Here is a 22,062-nt window from a genome sequence, read left to right on the forward strand (position 1 = left end):
TTGACTCTCAGCACTAGAAATCTGTCAGCTTTATTTTATGCTGTTTGCTTGCCAAAACCTAGAGCCTAGATGGGGAAATGTTTCATAAGCATCTACTGATTTACATTATATACAATATCTACACCCAGATATTCAAACGGCATCATTTTAATGGCAATATTCACCGATGATAAACTTTGTAAGGTATGCCTGTGAATGACATTCAAGTGTTGAGTTAGATGAGTTTCCAGAAGGCACTCAAAATCATATGGTACATTCTTGAGGTGGGGTGGGGGAGAGAGTTCCAAGAAGAAATTAATATTCCCACTGGATTTGTTATCTCCCTTTCACTGATCCACAGAGCAATACAGTGTAATCCTAAGAACAATTATGCCTTTCTAAACTCATTGACTTCAATAGCATCTTGACAGTGACAATTACCTGTGGAATTCATTACCTTTGCCAATGCCTGTGAATTCACTAGGGCAATCAGCCTCACAGGGAATAAGTCAGAAATTCCCATACTTTAATTGCTCCCCCCCCCCCCTAAAGAAGCTTTGCTGGGCTTTTTTTTTTAAAATGAGCAATTGACATTTTTCCTTAGCATAATATCATATTGATCTGTCTGCTAGCTTCTCAAAGTCCTTCCTTCCACCTTTCAGAAAAAAAGGTCTCTAGTCCATTTTTAAATGAAAGCTAGGAACACAGAGGAACAGTAGAGAGACTGCTCTAACATTATAGCAATGTGTCAATCACATTTTGTTTTTAAAAATCACTTCGCAAAACCTTGGTTGGCTGGGAAAGGGAGACACTGAGACGAGGAAATGTGAGTGGGACATGAAGAAAATTCATAACTTCACATCCACACAACATGCAAAGATGCCTTGATTGTGATCTTTCCAAAAAGATCATACAAAACCCAGTGTGGAAAAGATGGGGGCAAAGCATGGGAGAAAGTGAACTATTAGGCGACAATGTCAAGTGGATTTTCCGAACCCCTCCCACCCCACACTCTGGTTTGGATGTCAGACTGGACCAAAATATTCACAGCCTGCCTCACCATTACTGCATGATGCTGAATGTGAATGAATGAATGAATGAATGAATGAATGAATGAATGAATGAATAAATAAATAAGCAAGCAAGTGTAACCCCCATGCTCAGATGACCCAGTAAGGGGTGGAGACTCAAAGCGGCAAGAGGCTGCAGCAGACCTCATGTAGTTGGAGGAGACAAGGCTACCAGACTCGGACCTTGGTTGTATAAGCCCTTAACACCTTGTTAAGGGTTTCTTTTGTGGTTGTAATGGAAACCTTCTCCTGGAAACCTTCATCATGTTGAATCCTGTTCATCAAGCCCTTGGAGTTTTCAGGAGCCAACCCACTTGCAAAGAAGAATTGGACTTGGCAGTATCAGTAGACTGTAAATATAAGGACTTGAAAATGCAACCTGAACAGGACCTTGAAATGTGATGTTAAATGTTGATGTTATATGTTATGTGTTAAGAAAGTAAACCATTTTGTTTTTAAAATTTGTTGTTGCAAACTCATTCCAGGTTCTGCCCCATAGAACCCAAAGAAAGAGGTTACACAAGCAAGCAAGCACTGCTTGCAAGCAAGCAAGCAAGCAGTTGGGAAGGATCAAAGGGAGGTGGGTCTTCCCATCTCTCAAGATGGATACAAATGCAGATTTGAATCCAGGGTTTCTATGGGTGTGGGGTAGTTTTTTCGCTCGCAGTTTTAGCCTCACAAGCCTTGTGTGGATCTTTCATAGGTATCAAATTGACTTTTACCAAAAGCACCATTCAAAGGAATATAAAAGTTTGTCACTTGAACACTTGAAGCTGCCTTATACTGAATGAGACCATCAGCCCATCAAAGTCAGTGTGGTCTACTCAGACTGACAGTAGCTCTCCAGTGTCTCAGGTACAGGTGTTTCACATCACCTGAGGTACAGGTGTTTCACATCACCTGAGCCCTTCGGGGGAGGGCGGTCTATAAACCTAATAAATAAATAAATAAATAAATCACCTCCTATAGGATTGCTTCAACTGGAGATGCTGGGGATTGACCTTCTGCATGCTGAGCAGATGTTCTACCCCTGAGTACTGTTAGAGAGAAACAAAGCAGAAACTATTTTGCTTGTGGCTGAGACAGCAGGCTATAACACTCCGTTAATAGCGGTGACAATAAAATTGTGTGTGAGTGTATGTGTGAAGAGTTATCAAGTCACAGCCAATTTACGGCAACCCAGGAGGTTCAAGGCAAGAGACTAACAGATGTGCCTTGCGGTTGTCTTCCTCTGCATAGTGACCCTGGTATTCTTTGGTGGCCTTCCATCTAAATACCAACCAGGCTTGATCCTGTTCAGCTTCTGAGGTATGATGAGATCAAGCTAGCTTGGGTCATCCAAGTCAGGCCAATAATAAAGTTACCCTCGCTCTAGTAACTTTTTGAATGGAACAAACCAGCATTACCCTGCCCAGCCGAAATGTTCTGGAAATCAGCAGATAAAGAACTATTAGAAGTGATAAGAAGGCCGGGGGGGGGGGGGGGGAACCTTCCTCATATGCAGGGTTATCTTGTACTTTGCTCTAGTTAACACTTAACACTGACCCATGGCTCATTTACAAGAATCCATGTGATTCTTCAGATGGGCCAAATGTAGCTGGAAGGTGCCTCATGACATACATTCCTTTTGTGATTCTTCTGTCTGGAGACACCTGACTGAGGAGACATGGGAGGAGGAAAAGTCCACGAATGGCATCCCAGAGATACCTTTGGCCTGGTACACTTTGCTTTTTCCTGCCCAACAACTGTGACACATTCCAGTCGTGAACACTTGGATTTGTTTTCTTTTTCTTTTCTTTTTCTTTCAAGACTTTTTAAGACACAGACAAAAAAACACAACTGAGAATATGTTTGCTGGGCCTGTGGCTGCAATAAAATTATTCGAACTAAGACTATGCACAAAAACTGTACTATAACGGGGAAAGAAAGGCATCCTGATTTCATCTGCGCCAAATATAAACACAGTTAAAGATTTAGCACTTGCTCCCAAGTTACAATTATGAAATTGTGATTCAGTTAATTCTTCATTATTACTATTAAATAGGATTCACAATTTTCTCAATCTCCTAATCCTCAAATCCACGAATCATCAGTTAGAATAGAATAGAATAGAATAGAATAGAATAGAATAGAATCTTTATTGGCCAAGTGTGATTGGACACACAAGGAATTTGTCTCCGGTGCATATGCTCTCAGTGTACATAAAAGAAAAATACATTTGTCAAGAATCATAAGGTACAGCACTTAATGATTGTCATATAGGTCTAGTAAGCAATCAGGAAACAATCAATAGTAATAAAAACATAAAATGTAAAATCATAAAATAAAATGAAATGTCAGCACAGGCTATAGTCATACAGTCATAATTGGGAGGAGATGGGTAATAGGAATGATGAAAAAGTAGTGCAGTAATTATATAATAAATATATAATAAATAGATTGACATTATCGAGGGAAATATTTGTTTAAAAGAGTGATGGCATTCGGGAAAAAAATGTTCTTATGTCTAGTTGTCTTGGTGTGCAGTGCTCTGTAGCGTTTAGAGGGTAAGAGTTGAAACAGTTTATGTCCAGGATGCGAGGGGTCAGTAAATATTTTCACAGCCCTTTTTTGACCCGTGCAGTATACAGGTCCTCAATGGAAGGCAGGTTAGCAGCAATTGTTTTTTCTGCAGTTCTGATTATTCTCTGAGTCTGTGTCGATCTTGTTGGGTTGCAGAACCAAACCACACAGTTATAGAGGTGCAGATGACAGACTCAATGATTCCTCTGTAGAACTGTATCAGCAGCTCCTTGGGCAGTTTGAGCTTCCTGAGTTGGCGCAGAAAGAACATTCTTTGTTGTGCTTTTTTAATGACATTTTTGATATTAGGTGTCCATTTTAGGTCATGAGATATGATGGAGCCTAGAAATTTAAAGGTCTCTACTGTTGATACTGTGTTGTCTAGTATTGTGAGAGGAGGTAGGATGGGAGGGTTTCTCCTGAAATCTACCACCATTTCTACGGTTTTAAGTGTGTTCAGTTCTAGATTGTTCCAGTGGCACCACGAGGCTAGTTGTTCAACCTCCCGTCTGTATGCGGTTTCATCGTGAATCATCAGTTAATTGTCTGTCTTTTAAGCCAAAAAATCTATCAGGGGTTTCCAGATATCGATGAACTTAGATAAGTTATTTTCTCTAATTTAAGAAGTAAGTTTAGTCATCTCAGCAAATTCCAGTATCTTCACAATTAATTCTTCTGTTGTAGGTATAGATTAAGTTTTTCATTTTTCAACATGTAATATTCTTCTTGCCAATATAAGCGTAAGCATTTTATTGTCATTGTGCACGCACAACGAAATTTACAGCAGCATTCCTCTATGCACACAATTTCAGACTCATACCCCATCCTCACTTTTCCCTTCCTCCACCCATCCCTACACAGCCCCAAACACATCAACATGAAGCCGCAGAGTTTAGCATAGCCACAGCTCTAGAGTAGAAGCTGTCTCTAAGCCTCTTTGTCCTAGTTTTGATAGACCTGTATTGTCTGCCGGATGGTAACAGTTCAAAAAGAGAGTGTGCTGGATGAGACGGGTCTCTCGGAATATTTTGGGCTTTTTTTAGGCTTCGGGAATTGTAGAGTTCTTCCAAGGAGGGGAGAGGGCAGCCGATAATCCTCTGAGAGCCATCAATATCATATATAAGAACAAAATTCCATGTCTTTTTTTGAGCTGCCTGTCTGTAAGACCCAAAAGGAAAGCTTCTGGTTTCATTTGTATATTAGTCTTCAAAATCTTCTGGATTATTGAATATATTTGTATCCATTTTTTTAGCCTTATTACAAGTCCAGTATAAGTGGTAAAAGGCGACCCTTGACCCCTTGATCATTTGGATTTGTGTATAATGTGCATCTCCCTTATGATGAGGAGCATGAACTTTAGCCATTGGTTAGACCTCACCTGGAATATTGTGTACAGTTCTGGGTACCACAATTCAAGAAGGATATTAACAAGCTGGAATGTGTCCAGAGAAGGGCAACCAAAATGGTCAAAAGTCTGGAATCCATGCCCTACGAGGAGAGACTTAGGGAGCTGGGGATGTTTAGTTTGGTAAAGAGAAGGTTAAGAAGTGACATGCTAGCCATATTTAGTTATTTGAAGGGATGTCATGTTGGTGAGGGAGCAAGCTTGTTTTCTGCTGCTCCGGAGATTAGAAACAGGAGTAATGGGTTCAAGGGGGAGGAAAAGAGATTCCACCTAAACATCAGAAAAAACTTCCTGACAGTCAGGGCTGTTCGAAAGTGGAATGCACTACCTCAGAGTGTGGTGGAGTCTCCTTCTTTGGAGGTTTTTAAAGAGAGGCTGGATGGCCATCTGACAGGAGCACTTTGATTGGATGTTCCTGCATTGCAGGGGGTTGGACTTGATGGCCCTTGGGGTCTCTTCCAACTCTGTGATTCTATGATCCTATTGTTAACAGCCTCACTTAGGTCTTGAAAACTGAAGACTGTGGCATCCATTATAGAGCCAATCAACCTCATGTTGAGTCTTCTTCTTTTCCTGCTGCCTTCAATCTTTACTAGCATTAATGTCTTTTTCAGTGACTAAGGACAAGATTTGGCAATTATTGGGGGGGGGGGATATCTCACCCCCAGAGTCTTCATATTTTTCCTCCCAGTTATCTTAATTCATCTTTTTGCTTAGGGGCAAGGTTAGATCCCTGGAGCAAGGAATCAAAAGGGTTCCATGGAGAACAGAGCAAGAGGAATTATAGGGCAGTGGTGGTGAACCTATGGCACGGGTGCCAGAGGTGGCACTCAGAACCCTCTCTATGGGCATGTGCAAATAGAGTTGCCCCCACACACAAATATCTAGGCTGACCTGGGCCGATGGGCTCGATTATTAGCATTAAACCTAAGACCTAGTTTTGGGGAAGTAGTGTAGGTAACCCTGTTAATCGCTGTTAAACCCCACTGATTTTCATGCAAAGAACTAAAGTGCAATCCTTTGCCTGGGAGTAAGCTCTGTTGCTGGCAATGGGGTTTGCTTCTGAGTAAACCCCCCTAGGGTCGTGATTCACCCGTTGGAAGAGTTGCACGGTTGCTTCAAAGCAAAGCCACCGACTACCACCAAGCTTACTCCCGAGTAATGCACGCCTTGGAGCCAACCATTTTTTCTAAACTAAAACCTCAGTATTCAGGTTAAATTGCCATGTTGGCACTTTGTGATAAATAAGTGGGTTTTGGGTTGCAATTTGGACACTCGGTCTCGAAAAGGTTCGCTATCACTGTCATAGGGTGCATAAAGATGCAGAAAGATGAAAGTATGCCCTCCATTAGACGGAGTCAGGCTAGTGGACCTCACAGCCCAGAGATAGCTGCTCTGTTCAGCAGTACCAGTTCTCCAGTGTCTCAAGAAGAGATCTCTCCCAGCCCCAGTGGTGAAAAGTGCCATCAATTTGCAGCTGATGGCAACCTGTTCTGAAGGCAGGAGAACAACAGAGATGGTTGACCATTGCCTGTCTTTGCATAGCAACTCTGGACCTGTGTAGTGACCATCCAAGTTTGACCCTACTTAGCTTCTAAGATCTGATGAAATCAGGCTAGCCATGACCACCTTGGTCAAGCTCCAGCTCTACCACGAGGTCTTTTTTTTTTACCATACCCACTAGGAATCAAACCGCACTGACGCATGGTAGCATGTGGCTCTACCACAGTTCAAACCCATCAGCCCCTGCTGATTCAGGAGACATGGAATTTTACGATGATCAAAAATGCCCCTAGTACAGTCTGACCTAGTCTTGTTCAACTTTGCCACTATTTTGCCTCCAGTGCTTTGTAGAGCAAATGGCACGCCTGGTGGATTTCTATGCCCTATTATGGTTCTGTTCCTCCTTGTAGAGTTATACATTGATAATATTCTCCAGGTTGATTCAAACAGCAGCACAAGCGCGCCAGCCCCACTCTGGACGCTTTGAAGCACATCGTTGGGGCAAGGTGCAGAACCCAAGTGCTGTTCGCAGGACGCTTCTCGTTCCTGGAAAGACGGATTTTTGCCTCTCTTCTTGCCCCGCAGCTCAAGCATTTCAACCCAGACGAGCAAAGGCAGGTGGCCCCTTGCGGATGGATTTCATTGCTGGAGCGATTGGAGGTAAAAATAAATAAATAACCCGGCGAGCTACTTGATGAAAAGAGACAGCTGTGTTTCCTGGCTATTAACTTTCAGGCAGATCCCAATGCCAGAAATGGTCAGACTGGAGTTTAAAAGGCCTTTGACGTACTAAAGGCACTGATGGTTTGAAAGAAACATGGGCATGTAGTTAGCAAGGGATAATTGTAGCAGAATGTAATTTTAATTAAGGGGTTGGAAGAGAGGAGCGATGAAAGGAAACCGGAAGCTCTTGAAAGAAGAATAAGAGTTTGGATTTATACTTTCCCTTTCTCTTCTGTAAGGAAACTCAAAGAGGCTTACAAACTCCTTTTCCCTTCCTCTCTCCCCACAACAGACACCTAAGAGAGTTCCAAGGAACAGTGACTAGCCCAAGGTCACCCAGCTGGAATGTAGGAGTGGGGAAACTAATCTGGTTCACCAAATAAGACTCTGCTGCTCAGGTGGATGGAGCTCAAACCAGGTTCTCCAAGGCTCCTTCTGCACATGCAGAATAATGCACTTTCAATCCACTTTCAATCCACTTTGCAGCTGGATTTGACTGTGCGGAACAGCAAAATCCACTTGCAAACAATTGTGAAAGTGGATTGAAAGTGCATTATTGTGCATGTGCAGAAGGGGCCCAAGTCACTTCCTACTTCAATACTCGAATCACTACATCATGCTGGCTGCCCATGTATGCGTGAGGATATGGGAATGTAAGAAAAAAACAATGTGTTCAAGGGACCGTGAGATGCCGAAGGTGAGATGTAGTTAGTATGTTAAATTCTAATGTCATGATGAAACATAATGAGACCCTTCATAACAGTAGTTGTGAGAAATAACATTTGTTCCCAAAATTAGTTTTTGAAAAAAATTGCATTGTTACACCCTCTTGTTCTCCCAATGTGAACTTCTCAAATAATTTCCCCCTCCTCCACTTAATCCTCACAACAACAACCTTGTGAGGGGAGGTTAGGAAGGCATCTATGGTTGAGCAAGAGATTCAAACCCAGTCCTCCCAGATTCTAGACGAACACTCTAGCCCCTATGCCATACATTTGAGTTATAAATGCCCACATTTCATCTTATATTTCCTGTATTTCTTGGCTCTTTCATCCTATTGTTTATCCCCCCCCCTCCCAATAACCTCATATATGTGCCTGTTTGTTGCATCTGAGAAAGAAGACTGTAGGCCCTGAAAGATCCTAGGAAGAAAGTTAGGTTTTAAGGTGCCCCAAGGTTTATTTATTTTTGGTGCTGTTAACACACCTGAATCATGTCTTGGGTTGTTGTGGGGGAATGGTAGTCTCTTGCCTTGAAAACCACAATAAGGGGTCCCCAGAAGTCACCTGAGACTTAACTGCACTTTACCTACACATGCAATATGAGCTACATAATGCCAGGAATAACTGAGCACAGATATCTAGGTAGGATGGATGGGTAACAAGCTTAGGATTAATGGTTCTGCTTTATAGTCTTGTCCTGATGTAGCATACCCAGAGGAAACACAGCTCAGGTCAAAGGAAATGCTAATGTGTCTTAATGGAACTGTTCATTGATTAATGGCTATGATTCAGAACATTAGGGGCCACAGAGATGACCCCCCCCCCCGATAAAGGGAGGAGGCAGGAGAGAGAGAGAGAGAGAGAGAGAGTGTGTGTGTGTGTGTGTGTGTGTGTGCCGCAGCCAAGAAAACGTGCTCCCCCCTGTATTTTTCTCTCCCATTTGAACGGGGCCACTTGGCACACTACCTGTATTGCTTAATAAACCCTGTTCAAAGGAGAGCCATAATGCTCGCCAGGTTTAATGTTATGCCTTCTGCCTTGTTACATGGCAGATTTAATAAGCAAGAAAAGGCTAAAAGATTGTGCCCATGTAACGATGGCTCAGTTGAATCTCTGGCCCACCAATTACTTCACTGTCTCAGATTCAAGGAAATCAGATCCAAGTATGTGAGTCTCACTCCTTTACATTTACCCAATCTCCCCGATTTATTTAGATTACACTACTTGTTGGACAACCCTGATCCTTCTCTCTGTATGATAGTGGCAGACTTTCTCCTGGAAATTACTAAATGCCAGTAGATTTCCTTCGACCTAACATGTATATCCTGTATTGTATATGCTCTTTAATCTGTTTTTATTATTGTTGTACTGCTGTCTATGCCAATAAAGGCTTGCTTCTCTCTCTCTCTCTCTCTCTCTCTCTCTCTCTCTCTCTGTGTGTGTGTGTGTAAAGAGAGCTCAACATTTTTAGGCATTGAAGGAGACAGAGTGGACAAGACCACTGCGCAGCAGTGGCGTAGTGGTTAAGGACAGGTGCACTCTAATCTGGAGAACTGGGTTTGATTCCCTGCTCTGCCACTTGAGCTGTGGAGGCTTATCTGGGGAACTAGATTAGCCTGTGCACTCCAACACATGCCAGCTGGGTGACCTTGGGCTAGTCACAGCGCTTCAGAGCTCTCTCAGCCCTACCCACTTCACAGCCTGTTTGTTGTGGGGGAAGGGAAAGGAGATTGTCAGCTCGTTTGAGTCTCCTTACAGGAGAGGAACGGGGTATAAATCCAAACTCCTCCTCCTCCTCCTTTTCCTTTTCTTCTATGGTTGCCAGTTCTGGGTTGAGAAATACCTGGAGATTTTGTGGGTGGAGTCTGAAGAAGGCAGGGCTTGGAAAGGGGAGGGATTTCTCTGGGGTATAATGCTGTAGAGCAGAGGTGGGCAACCAATGGCGCTCCAGATGTTAATGGGCTACAATTCCCATCAGCCCCTGCCAGCATGGCCAATTGAGATCTCCAGCCACCCTTGTTGCTGGTGAGAACAGGTGGGATCTTCCAGCTGCCTGAATAGGAGCTACATTTGTGGAGCTTTTATGGGGGCAAAGGCTGTCTTCTGCAGAATGCTGAAAGGTCAGCAAAAAAAACACTTCCTCCTTTCAGACTGCAGAATTCTGCCGAAGAGATCGTCATGTGTACAAGGAAGGAGTCATTAAAAAGTTAGATGGACGATGCTCTGGCATAATCTATTTTGTATTGCGGCTGAGGAGGTGCAAGTTTGTTACGCCACTTCTCAACGCCCATTCAAAGAACATAACATGGGCAAAGCCTGCCCCGGCTTGTGTCAGGGAAGCTTATATCTGGCTACGATATAAATAATTTGGAGGCAGACCAAGGCCGGCTCCGGTTACGTATAGGATTGCACGAGGCCGAAGGCAGAAGTATTTAGTGACTAGGATTATTTTGAACCGGAGAAAGGTGCATGCTGTCATCTTTACTAGAGATAGTTCAGAGAGCATAATATATGACTGCAGAGGATGTCGCAGTTCCAAATGCATCAGTTGCAGCTTTTCTGGCACCTGCCAGAACTGTTCCAGGTGTTGCCCCCCCCCCCCAAATTTGCCTGTGAGACATTATTGGTTGAGTGTTGATTGACACACACAGGAGAATCACACGGCACAGTACTCCTGGAACTGAACCACTTCTGAATATAGGGGAGAGATGGTATTAATTAATCCCATCCCTAAAAGTGCCCTGTACATATTTATTTTTATTTGTTGTTTATAGTCTCCCTTTCTCACTAAAACTCAAAAAATGATTATTTAAGTCAGTATAATCAAAAGGATGAGGAGCCATTTAACAAACAATGTAATAGGACTGAGACTGCAGAAATTCGAAATGAGACGTATTAAACAAAATGTGTCAATACAAGAAATGGTATTACGTATATAGAAACATAATACAGTGAGAGCAAGATGAAAACATACAGTCACAGATATTTATTTAGTTACTTCATGCATACTCCTTTCTTTCCAATGAGGAATCAAAACAGCTTATATAATTCTTGTATCTTCAGTTTTAGTCTCACAACAGCCCTGTAAGGTAGGGTAGTGTATGACTGGCCCAAGGTGACCCAGCAAGCTTCCATGGGAGGTGGGGATTCAAATCTGGGTCTTCCAGACAGCAGTCTGACACTCTTAACCTCCACAGCCTTGATCTATGTATTGAAATGTCTTCTTCAATAGCTCTGTTGTAATGTAGCCCTAATCCTGAAAACTGAAAACTGATGTTGGGTAGTTGTTAGAGTGTTGGACTAGGAACTGGGAGACCCAGGATCAAACCCACTGTGTAAGTCTGCTGGGAAGCCTTGGACCAGCTGTACACTCTCAACTTAACCTACCTCACAAGAACATAAGAACATCATAAAGAGCCTGCTGGGTCAGACCAGAGTTCATCTAGTCCAGCACTCTGCTACTCGCAGTGGCCCACCAGATGCCTTTGGGAGGTCACATGCAGGATGTGAAAGCAATGGCCTGTTGCTGCTGCTGCTGCTCCCGAACACCTGGTTGGTAGGATAGCAGTTTGCTGCTGCTCCCAAGCATTTGCAATCTCAGATCAAGGAGGATCAAGATTGGTAGCCATAGATCAACTTCTCCATAAATCTGTCCAACTTTTAACGTTATCCTAGTGGCCATCACTACCTCCTGTGGCAGAATATTCCAAACACCAATCACGCACTGCGTGAAGAAATGTTTCCTTTTATTAGTCCTAATTCTTCCCCCCACCATTTTCAATGTATGCCCCGTGGTTTTAGCATTGTGAGAAAGAGAGGAAAATTTCTCTCTGTCAACATTTTCTATCCCATGCATAATTTTATAGACTTCAATCATATCCCCCCTCAGACGTCTCCTCTCCAAACTAAAGAGTTCCAAACGCTGCAGCCTCTCCTCATAAGGAAGGTGCTCCAGTCCCTCAATCATCCTCGTGGCCCTTCTCTGCACTTTTTCTAGCTCTTCGATATCCTTTTTGAGATGTGGTGACCAGAACTGAACACAGTACTCCAAGTGCGGTCGCACCACGGCTTTATATAAGGGCATGATAATCTTGGCTCATCCCACACATGCAGAATAATGCACTTTCAAACTGCTTTCAGTGCTCTTTGAAGCTGTGCGGAATGGCAAAATCCACTTGCAAACAGTTGTGAAAGTGGTTTGAAAACGCATTATTTTGCGTGTGCGGAAGGGGCCTTTGCAGTTTTATTATCAATTCCTTCCCTAATTATCCCCAGCATAGAGTTTGCCTTTTTCACAGCTGCCATGCATTGAGTTGACATTCCCATGGAACTAAGATGCCCAAATCCCTTTCCTGGTCTGTGACTGATAGCAAAGTTGTTGTTGTGATGATAACGTGGAGGAGAGGGGAACATTGTAAGCCACTTTGGGGTCACATTGGAGAGACAGGTGGAGCATGAAAAAAATCAATAAAACAAACATGCCAAGGCAAAGGGATGAAACTAGAGCAAATGTGTGTAAATTGCCATCAAGCTGATTCGGAAATGTGGCGAAGTTGTGAATAAACGTCCTCTCATTAACAGCCTTGCTCAGGTCTTGCAAACTGAGGCCTGTGGCTTCCTTTATAGTCCATCCTTCTCATGTTTTGTCTTCCTCTTTCCCAACTGCCTTCAACTTTCCCTAGTGTTGTCTTTTCTAGAATCGTCTCCTAATTGGCTGAAGTAGGATAGCCTCGGTTGGTTATTTTAGCTTCCAGGACAGTTCAGGCTTGATTTGTTTTTGGTTTGGTTTTTTTTTTTTGTGCCATCAAGTCACAGCTGACCCTGCAGGGTTTTCAAGACAAGAAACATGAAGAGATGGTTTGCCATTACCTGCCTTTGCGTCATGACTCTGCGTCATGACTCTGGTGTTCCTTGGAGGCTGGCCATTCAAATTTTAACCAGAGCTGGACCTACCTAGCTTCTGAGATCTGACAAGATCACCGCTCAGAGCCCTTCGAGGCTTGGGCGGTACAGGAAAATGAATAAATAATAATAATAAATAATAATAAGATCAGGCAAGCCTGGGGCTATCCCTACCAGGGCCCATATGATCCAGAACACACCTATTTATCTTTTTGGTGGCCCAGGGTATTAAAAAAAAAAGTCTCCTCCAACACCTCATTCAAAGGAATCCATTTTCTTCCTGTCAGCTTTCTTTATTTTCCAGAAACTAATCCAAGCAGTTGCAAGAATGCCCGGAGCTGCTTCCGCTTTTGAGCAATTTCATACAATTGCTTTTGAGCCTCTCTTGAACTGTAGAAGAGAGAGCCAAGGAGAGGTATTAGTAATGCAAATGAATGTGCTGGCAAGGTAGGTTTCATATTTGCATTACAAAGCTGTTGGAAGCAGGAAGCCTCCTGTTGGAAACACCCTGCCCTCGAGGTCAAACAGATCTTATGCAGTAGTTCCTCCAGATCAATTTCCCAGTCACCCCTGCAGCTTTTATGAGGGTTACCAATAATTCTGGAAAGAAATGCCCCAACACTGCCTTCCCCATAGGGATGTCTGCCTCCAACAAGTGGGACTGAGGCAGGGGTCTGCAACCTGCGGCTCGCCAGATGTTCATGGACTACAAATTCCATCAGCCCCTGCCATCATGGCCAATTGGAAGGGGCTGATGGGAATTGTAGTCCATTAACATCTGGTGAGCCGCAGGTTGCAGACTCCTGGACTGAGGGAATCCCCTGGAATCAGAGCTCAACTGTAGACTACAGGGATCAGTTATCCTGGAGGAGGAGGAGGAGGAGGAAGAGGAGGAGGAGGAGGAGGAGAAGAAGAAGAAGAGTTTGTAAGGAGTCTCCTGTAAGGACAAGCTCCTTTCCCTTCCTCTCCCCACAACAGACACCTTGTGAGGCAGGTAGGGCTGAGAGAGTTCCGAAGAACTGTGACTTGCCCAAGGTCACCCAGCAAGAATGTAGGAGTGCAGAAACACATTTGGTTCACCAGATAAGCCTCTGTCACTCAGGTGGAGGAGTGGGGAATCAAACCCGGTTCTCCATATTAAAATCCACCTGCTCTTAATCACTACACCATGCTGGCTCTGGAGAAAATGGATGCTTTCGAGGGTGGACTCTGGCATTGGGCCCCACTGAGGTCCTCCCCCCGGCTCCAACCCCCAAATCTCCAGGTGTTCGTCAACCTGGATCTGGAAATGCTGCCCTATCTTCCCACTGATGGCCAGGAGGAGCTGGTAACTCTATCTCCCGAAACTCTACTCCCCAAACCTCCAGGAATGTCTCAGCTTAAGGATGGCAACACTGGCAGCCCCTCATGAAGGGGGAATGATGGGAAGGGGACCACCTCTAATGGATTGGCTCTGCACACTACCACGGAGGATCCAACCCTTTGCCCTTTGTAATGCCCATTCTGCCCCTGCAGCCCATTTTTGTTTTAAATGCACCACACCTTATCCAAGCGAAAGCACTCCGCTCTTGGGTGTTTTTCAAACGTGCAAATATGCTGCCAGTCCGACAGGATTGCATTAAACCTTGGGAACAAGCAACTGCGATAACAAAGAAATGCTTGTGGAATAAACTGTCCCTCTGGAACCTTGGAACATACTTTGGCTATCTTTTTCCTGGAGGGAAACGTGTCACGTTTGAAAGAAAACATTACAGATATCCTGACTATATTTACAAAAAACGTCGTGGCTCTCAAAATTGTTTCAGTGGAGCTTTTCAAATGTCAGAAGCTGCTTTTTTTTAAAATGGCCTTTTTCACATGCTGGTTTCGTAATTTGTGTTTGCATCCTGCCTGAGTTTGTGTTGGGCAATTTCTCACAGCTGGCTTCATGATTTTGCAGCCCCGGGGATGCTAGTGGCATCCTTAAGCTCTCCTCTACACCTGGAACGTACAGACAAAAAAAGGGATATTTTATTTCTACTTGCATAAGCAGAGTCAGCCTCCAAAGGAACAGATATGGGGAAGGAGCGTCAAGAGCACAAGACTGTTATATCCACGCAGAGGTTGGCCCCAGTACCTCTTCTCTGTGATATTTTAGCGGTAATGTGCTAATCCTGCTTGGTTTGAATCCGCATGACGCAACAAACCGGCCCAAAGGCAGCATGGTGACAGCAGGTCTGTCATGCCTCCACAGAAGCTTTTGTTATTTCCTTAATAAGTATCAGTTATCCCTATAGCTAGCATGGGTTTAGTTCTTTGTATAGTGTTCTAAGGGAGGGAATTTTAGTTAGCCCCTGTCCTTTTAAGAAAGTTCCCTATAGGCAGTCTTCCTTTTCCCCCCCAGTAATCCCTCTGTTTAGCTCAGCAGGTCAGTCCAAGGTGCCTAGGGAGTTGGAAGGCTGCTATATGTGTTACGTCCAAGGTGTACAGAGAGCATAAAGTTAAGGTTAACAGACATCATAATCCAGACAAAAGACTCAAGGAACCTAAAGAAAGCAAAGACAAGTGGACTTTCTTGGAAGGAGCCAAGAAAGAATAAAATCTACAGCTTCAAGTTTGTTCCAGTCAAGCAAGTACTTTGTTTTAGACAGACCCAGTGGTGGGATCCAAAAATGTTAGTAACAGGTTCCCATGGTGGTGGGATTCAAACTATGGCGTAGCGCCAATGGGGCTGGGCGGGGCATTCCGGGGGCGTGGCTGGGCATTCCGGGGGCGGGGCATTCCTGGGCGGGGCTGTGGCAAGGACGCAGCCGCTGCACCGGTCCTTGGGCGGGAAACGAATGCATGCAGCCACTGGCTGCCACGCACGCCGGTGCACCTCCTGCTAGACTGCTTCAAGTTCTGCACGCTACTGCTGAGAGGAGGGCATAACTAAGGCAAAAATTACGTGGCAAAATCACCAATTAGTAACCCCCTCTCGGCACACACAAATAATTAGTAACCTACTCTCAGGAACCTGTGAGAACCTGCTGGATCCCACCTCTGGACAGACCCAGGGAGGAGTTAGGGTCTTCATTCTTCTAAGCATTAAACCTTTTATTTGGACTGTTAAACCTTGCTTGTGACTTTCCCACTCTGTCCCACCCAAGAACAGGGCACCTTCAGATTGTGTACTTGGGGGGCAGAACAAGGTGGTGATGGAAAGCACCATGAAGTTGCAGCTAACTAGTGGCAATCCCATAGGGTTTTAAAGGCAAGAGATTAATGGAGGTGGTTTCCCATTGCCTGGCTCTGCATAGTGACCTTAGTAATCCTTGGTGGTCTCGCAGTGAAGTACTAACCACAGCTGACCCTTCTTAACTTCCAAGATGTAATGAGATCGGGCTAGATGGGCCATGATCCAGGTCAGGGCAAGCTGATCTCTGGACTGTACTAAATGTCTGCTGGTATGTAAGTGTGGAAGATAACAGAGGGCCTGTTTCATTGCAGTGAAGGTGATAACACTTAAAGGTTTGTGGTAGATCCAGAGGTGGGATCCAGCAGGTTCTCACAGGTTCCCGAGAGTAGGTTACTAATTATTGTGTGTGCCGAGAGGGAGTTACTAATTGGTGATTTTGCCATGTGATTTTTGCCTTAATTACATCCCTCCTCTCAGCAGTAGCTCACAGAACTTGAAGCAGTCTAGCAGGAGGTGCACCGGCGTGCGTGGCAGCCTGTGCCTGCGTGCATTTGTTTCCCGCCCAAGGACCGGCGCAGCGGCTGTGTCTTTGCCACGGCCCCACCCAGGAATGCCCCGCCATGCCCCCATCGTGCCCCACCCAGCCCCATTGGCGCTACGCCACAGTTTGAATCCCACCACCATGGGAACCTGTTACTAAAATTTTTGGATCTCTCGGTGGGTAGATCCCTCGGTGCTTTCTGGCCCTCTGAACACTGCTAGCAACGGCTGAGGAATTCTTTTCAGTGTCAACATTCGTTCCCATTCTAAGTTCAAGTATGTTACTTATTGAGTACATTTTAGCCCACACTTTATCCAAGGCGTTCAGGGTGGTGTACTTAATTCTCCCCTCTTCCATTTTTATCACAGCAACTTTGAGAGGCACAACAAAATAACATTAAAAGAACCTTGCTTGTCCTGGCAGCAAGAATCCAGCATCCTGTTTCACACGGTGGCCCTGTCTGCGTAGTGGCCCTGAAAATGTTTTGCAATTTTTTTTGAAAAAGCGCCCCCCCCCCCCTTTGTCCTCACATATTCACCCCCTCGAAAACACCTCCTGGCTGCCATTTTGTGCTTGTTCTTTTTTTTAAAAAACTTCTTAGATTCATAGCAAAGCTTCAAAACATCAGGCTGCAATTCTCTAGGGGTTGTGTCTACGTAGCTTCGTAGACACAACCCCCTGGGATATTTTTTGAAAACTGATGGGAAAAAAATGGTGCAAGCTCAGAAAATGGCACCAATTAGCAAGTTCAGGGGCTGCAGAGAGGTGTTGGAAACGTTTTCAGAGCTCGCACAGCAAGCGAAAACATTTTCAGGATGTTTTCAGAAAAAAATAACTGGGGAACAGCATGCAAATAAAACAGTTTCAGGGTAGAAATAAAATGTTTTGGACTAACAACCATGCAGAACTCCATAGAGGAAACATTTTATTTCTTGTATTGTTGAAGGCTTTCACGGCCGGAATCACTTGGGTGCTGTGTGGTTTCCGGGCTGTATGGCCGTGTTCTAGCAGCATTCTCTCCTGACGTTTCGCCTGCATCTGTGGCTGGCATCTTCAGATCTATCAGATCCTCTGAAGATGCCAGCCACAGATGCAGGCGAAACGTCAGGAGAGAATGCTGCTAGAACACGGCCATACAGCCCGGAAACCACACAGCACCCAAAATTTTATTTCTTGCCTGAAAACATATTATTTGTGTTGTACAGAAAGGGCCAGTGTCCTGCCATTTGCTCTGGGGGCAAGATTACAATCTCCAGGAAGTTTCTAACTTGTTGCTATCACTTCATCCATTGACAGTGAATTTCACAATTTAATTACTCATTGAGTAAAGTAATGCTTCCTGTTGTCTTGCCTGAATCGATTGCCAATCAATTTTAGCAGATTTCCCACAAGTTCTTGTATTAGGGACGAGGGTGGAACAGTTCCCTCTATCTACTTTCCCTATCCTATGCACAATGCTATAAATTTCTATCATACTCTCTCCAGCTAACTTTTTTTTTAGACTGAAAGGCTCTAGTCTCTTCAACCTTTCCTCATATGAAAGATTTCTCCAACCCCGTAATCATCTTGGTTGCCCTCTTCTGCACATTTTCCCAGCCCTGAATATCTTTTCTGAGATACGGAGAACTTTACACAGGGACATTACAGTACCGGCTGTTCTATTTTCAGTCACTCTTCTAATCCTCCCCCAGCCTGGTGTTTGCCTTTTAACCCAATTGATGGGCACAAGGAAGCCTGGAGCCACGTACTAAGCCCTTAATAGCCATTCACTTTTGAACCATCTACAGTAGCGGAGAGCCCAGTGCATGAATGCTGCCTTTCTCAAACGGCCTGGCTTTTCCTTTGTGTGATTCTGAGTTGTGCTTGTGTAGTTCTGCTTGCAAACAGCCCAACCAGGGACCACTGGCTTCGGCGACTAATCCCACCGTATATTTATAGAGCGTGAGAGCATCCGCTCGGATTTGGGCAGCCCCTGACAAACTTGCCAGGTCAGCTCTGAGGCAAAATCCTGATGTCCCGAGAGGTGGCTGTCCCAAGGGAGAGTTCATGCAGATGATCAGGGGTTCGAATGGCTGTCCTTTGAAGAGAGGAGTGAAACGATAGCAAACCATTTGCTCCAAACTATGGGAGAGAGGCTGCTCTGGGAGACCAAGGACTGCGAATTTAAAGCAGTAGAATCTGCATCATTTCCAGCTAGAATGTAATTGTGGTCCTGGTTGCAACTGCAGGTGTAACCTCTTTCTGTGGGTTCTGTGGGGCAGTAGTTGGAAGGAGTTGCAAAGAACCAAATTTAAACAAAACAGGTTACTTCTCTTAACAAATAACACTTTTAAAACATTTAACATTTACACTTTGCAGTCCTGTTAAGTTTGCATTTTCGAGTCCTTATATTTACAGTCTACTGATATTGCCAAGTCCAATTCTTCTTTGCTGGTGGTTGGTTTTGAAGACTTCAGAGGCTTGGCGAACGGGCTTCAAGATGATGCAGGTTCCCAGAAAACTCTCACCATTTACATACACAAAAACCCTGAAACAATAAATTCTAACATTTACAATATAGCAAAGATAAACAACTCCCTTCCCACTAGGTCCCAACAACATTGCAGTTACCTTAAACAAGGTGTTAAAGGCTTAATAAAATCAATCAAGGTCCCAGCCTGGTAGCCTTGCTTCTTCCAACCTCATGAGTTCTGCAGCATTCTGCTTCTTTTCAGACTCCACCCCTTCCTGGGTCATCCCAATCTTACACAGGGGTTACACAGGCATCATGTGTGGTGCTTGATGCACCAGTACCAACAGCAAACTAGTGGACATACTCATGCCTGTCACCCGCTTCCGCACATGCAGAATAATGCACTTTCAATCCACTTTCACAATTGTTTGCAAGTGGATTTTGCTATTCCGCCCAGTCAAATCCAGCTGCAAAGTGCATTGAAAGTGGATTGAAAGTGCATTATTCTGCATGTGCGGAAGGGGCCCTGAGGAATGCACAAGATGCTCACATGAACAATAAAGGCATTGTTATTGGCCCAGCAACATTACAGCTTGTAGGCTATATTAGCAAGTAGTTAAATGCCGCTCTTTTCACATACACACCCCAGAGCGCCACTCTTTCTCACTTCTGGCCATCTCCCGTCCCCTGCACACTACATAGAGTTGCCAACCTCTAGGTGGGGACTGGAGATGTCCTGCTATTACAACTGATCTCCAGACAACAGAGACCAGTTTCCCTGGAGGCAGGTGAACTCTATGGCATGGTACCTGCTGAGGTTGTCCTGTCTCCAAATCCTGCCCTTCTCAGACTTCGCCCCCCAAATCAAATCAAATCAAATCCTCTAGGTATTTCCAGCCTGGAGCTGGGAGCTCTAGAAATATGGCATTTAAGGACTGTCTCAATAACCGGACCCAGCCTGAGGCAGAGGTGGGATCCAGCAGGTTCTCACAGGTTCCCGAGAGTAGGTTACTAATTATTTGTGTGTGCCGAGAGGGAGTTACTAATGGGTGATTTTGCCACGTGATTTTTGCCTTAGTTATGCCCTTCCTCTCAGCAGTAGCGCGCAGAACTTGAAGCAGCCTAGCAGGAGGTGCACCGGCGTGCGTGGCAGCCTGTGCCTGCATGCATTTGTTTCCCGCCCAAGGACTGGCGCAGCGGCTGCAGCCCCGCCCAGGAATGCCCCGCCCCCGGAATGCCCGGCCATGCCCCCCATCGTGCCCCGCCCAGCCCCATTGGCACTACACCACAGTTTAAATCCCACCACCATGGGAACCTGTTACTAAAATTTTTGGATCCCACCACTGCCCTGAGGTTGGGCTTTGTCTCTGGCTGGTCTTTTCCATCCGTTTTAGTTTAACCCCAGTGGGGTGTCTTTACCGCCCAGATTAGCTGACTCTCTAGCCAGCCCTGCCCTACTTTCTGGGATTCTGGGCCAATCCTCATAAAAACAGTCTCTTTGGCTCTACCAGCCCCGACTGTCCCAGTTGCTACCTCACTGCCAGGATCTATGTCCTACAAGCCATGCCACAATGATACTGTGGTCTGTTATTATCCTCCCTCTTTGCACCAGAGAGAAACAAAAGTGAGAGTGGTTCTGAATAGGGCATTCACCTTTGATTCCCCAAATCACCTTATCACAGTATTCCAAAGTAGCTGTGAGCACACAGCTGGAAAGGTTATATCTGTTTCCACCTTTTCCATATCAAAACTGGGCCAAATGCAAAGCTATAAAACAAGGCCAGCAATTCACACTATGGTGGCCAAGAGGCACTGTGCTGTCAACAGACTTTTTGGGTCTCCGACAGTGGTGTACTGGGCCTGCCTGGGGGCATGACTGCCTCCCCATGCCTCCCTGCCTGGCTCCCCATGCCCCCCCCCTCCTGGCTCACTGCCCACATTCCACTTATGGGAGCCAGCAGGGAGGCCAGGAGAGGGCAGGGCTCGGGGGTGGCTTGGATGGCAGCCCTCCCTTGCATGCCACCCCTTACTCCCTTCCTCCCCTTCCCTTGCATGCCACCCCTCCCCCTCCCTTCACTAGGGTGGGTGGGCAGGCCATGTCCCCCTCCACAGGCCTTCTCCCCCTCCACAGTGGCAGGCTGGCTCCTGGGCTCCTGGTCAGGCCTGCGCCGCGGCCCCTGGGGAAGGCACGAGCCAGTCTGCAGGGAGGCCGGGCGGGGGGCTTGGCGGTGTGTGTCCAGGGGCATGGGATACCCCATGTCCCCATTAGCGGTACGCCACTGGTCTCCAACAGTGACAAGCAACCTCCAGACCGCAGAAATCAGTTCCCCTGGAGAAAATGGTTGTTTTGGAAGGTGGGCTTTATGGCATTATTACCCACTAAGATCCTGGCCAAACCTCCCCTTCCCTCCCCATGCTGCACCATCAAGTCTCCAGGAATTTTCCACCCTAGTGTTGGCAACCTTAGTTGGAAGTCACTGTTACACATGAGAATCTACACCTCACAGCCACAAAATGTTCCCCTTTTTCTGATTTTCTTTCCATGGGATACGGTAGTTCAAAATCTAAAACATTGTCAGGGTCCGGTCTTAGACATGACCAGGAATCCTTTCAACTGATCCATCCAATAATACCAAATTTGGCTGCTTTGTGTATTTATCTGAGCAGGGAAACTCAGAGAAATGTTGGAGTGCTAAAGCTGGAGCTTTCACTGTACTTGCTGGGGAATAGATTCCACTGACTGCAGCATGACTTCGTTCTGAGGAACTGTGCTGAGAAGCAGCTGTAAATGTACGTCCTTGTTAGCCAAAGAGAAAGTTCATTCACGCAGATCCCGGCTGTTTGTTTTTCTTTCCCGATTGTGGCTGCAGCATCAAGTCTTCTGAGACTATTTTGGGCCTTGGTTTGGGGCATGGAAATCCCTTGTGAATATGAGAAGAACTTTCTTTACTGTCACTCTTGCAGCAACAGATAAAGGGTGACTGGTGCCTTCTGTGGATGAGGCTGATGTACGCCCATTCATCTGGTCTCATTATCTCTTGCTGGA

At 45.3% G+C, this 22,062-nt stretch overlaps 1 protein-coding gene across 1 annotated transcript in view; it reads left to right on the plus strand.

Annotated features, from left to right (window-relative positions):
* The first annotated feature begins 7,078 nt into the window (after positions 1 to 7,078).
* The window catches only part of SLC25A47 (solute carrier family 25 member 47), a 32,723-nt gene continuing 17,739 nt past the window's right edge, over positions 7,079 to 22,062 (plus strand). The window contains exon 1 of the mRNA XM_048485392.1: positions 7,079 to 7,179. Within this exon, the coding sequence (XP_048341349.1) occupies positions 7,152 to 7,179 (28 nt within the window). The 5' untranslated portion in view covers positions 7,079 to 7,151. The remainder of the gene's footprint in view (positions 7,180 to 22,062) is intronic.

Source organism: Sphaerodactylus townsendi, linkage group LG02 (assembly GCF_021028975.2).
Source record: "Sphaerodactylus townsendi isolate TG3544 linkage group LG02, MPM_Stown_v2.3, whole genome shotgun sequence".
NCBI classification, from domain to species: domain Eukaryota; kingdom Metazoa; phylum Chordata; class Lepidosauria; order Squamata; family Sphaerodactylidae; genus Sphaerodactylus; species Sphaerodactylus townsendi.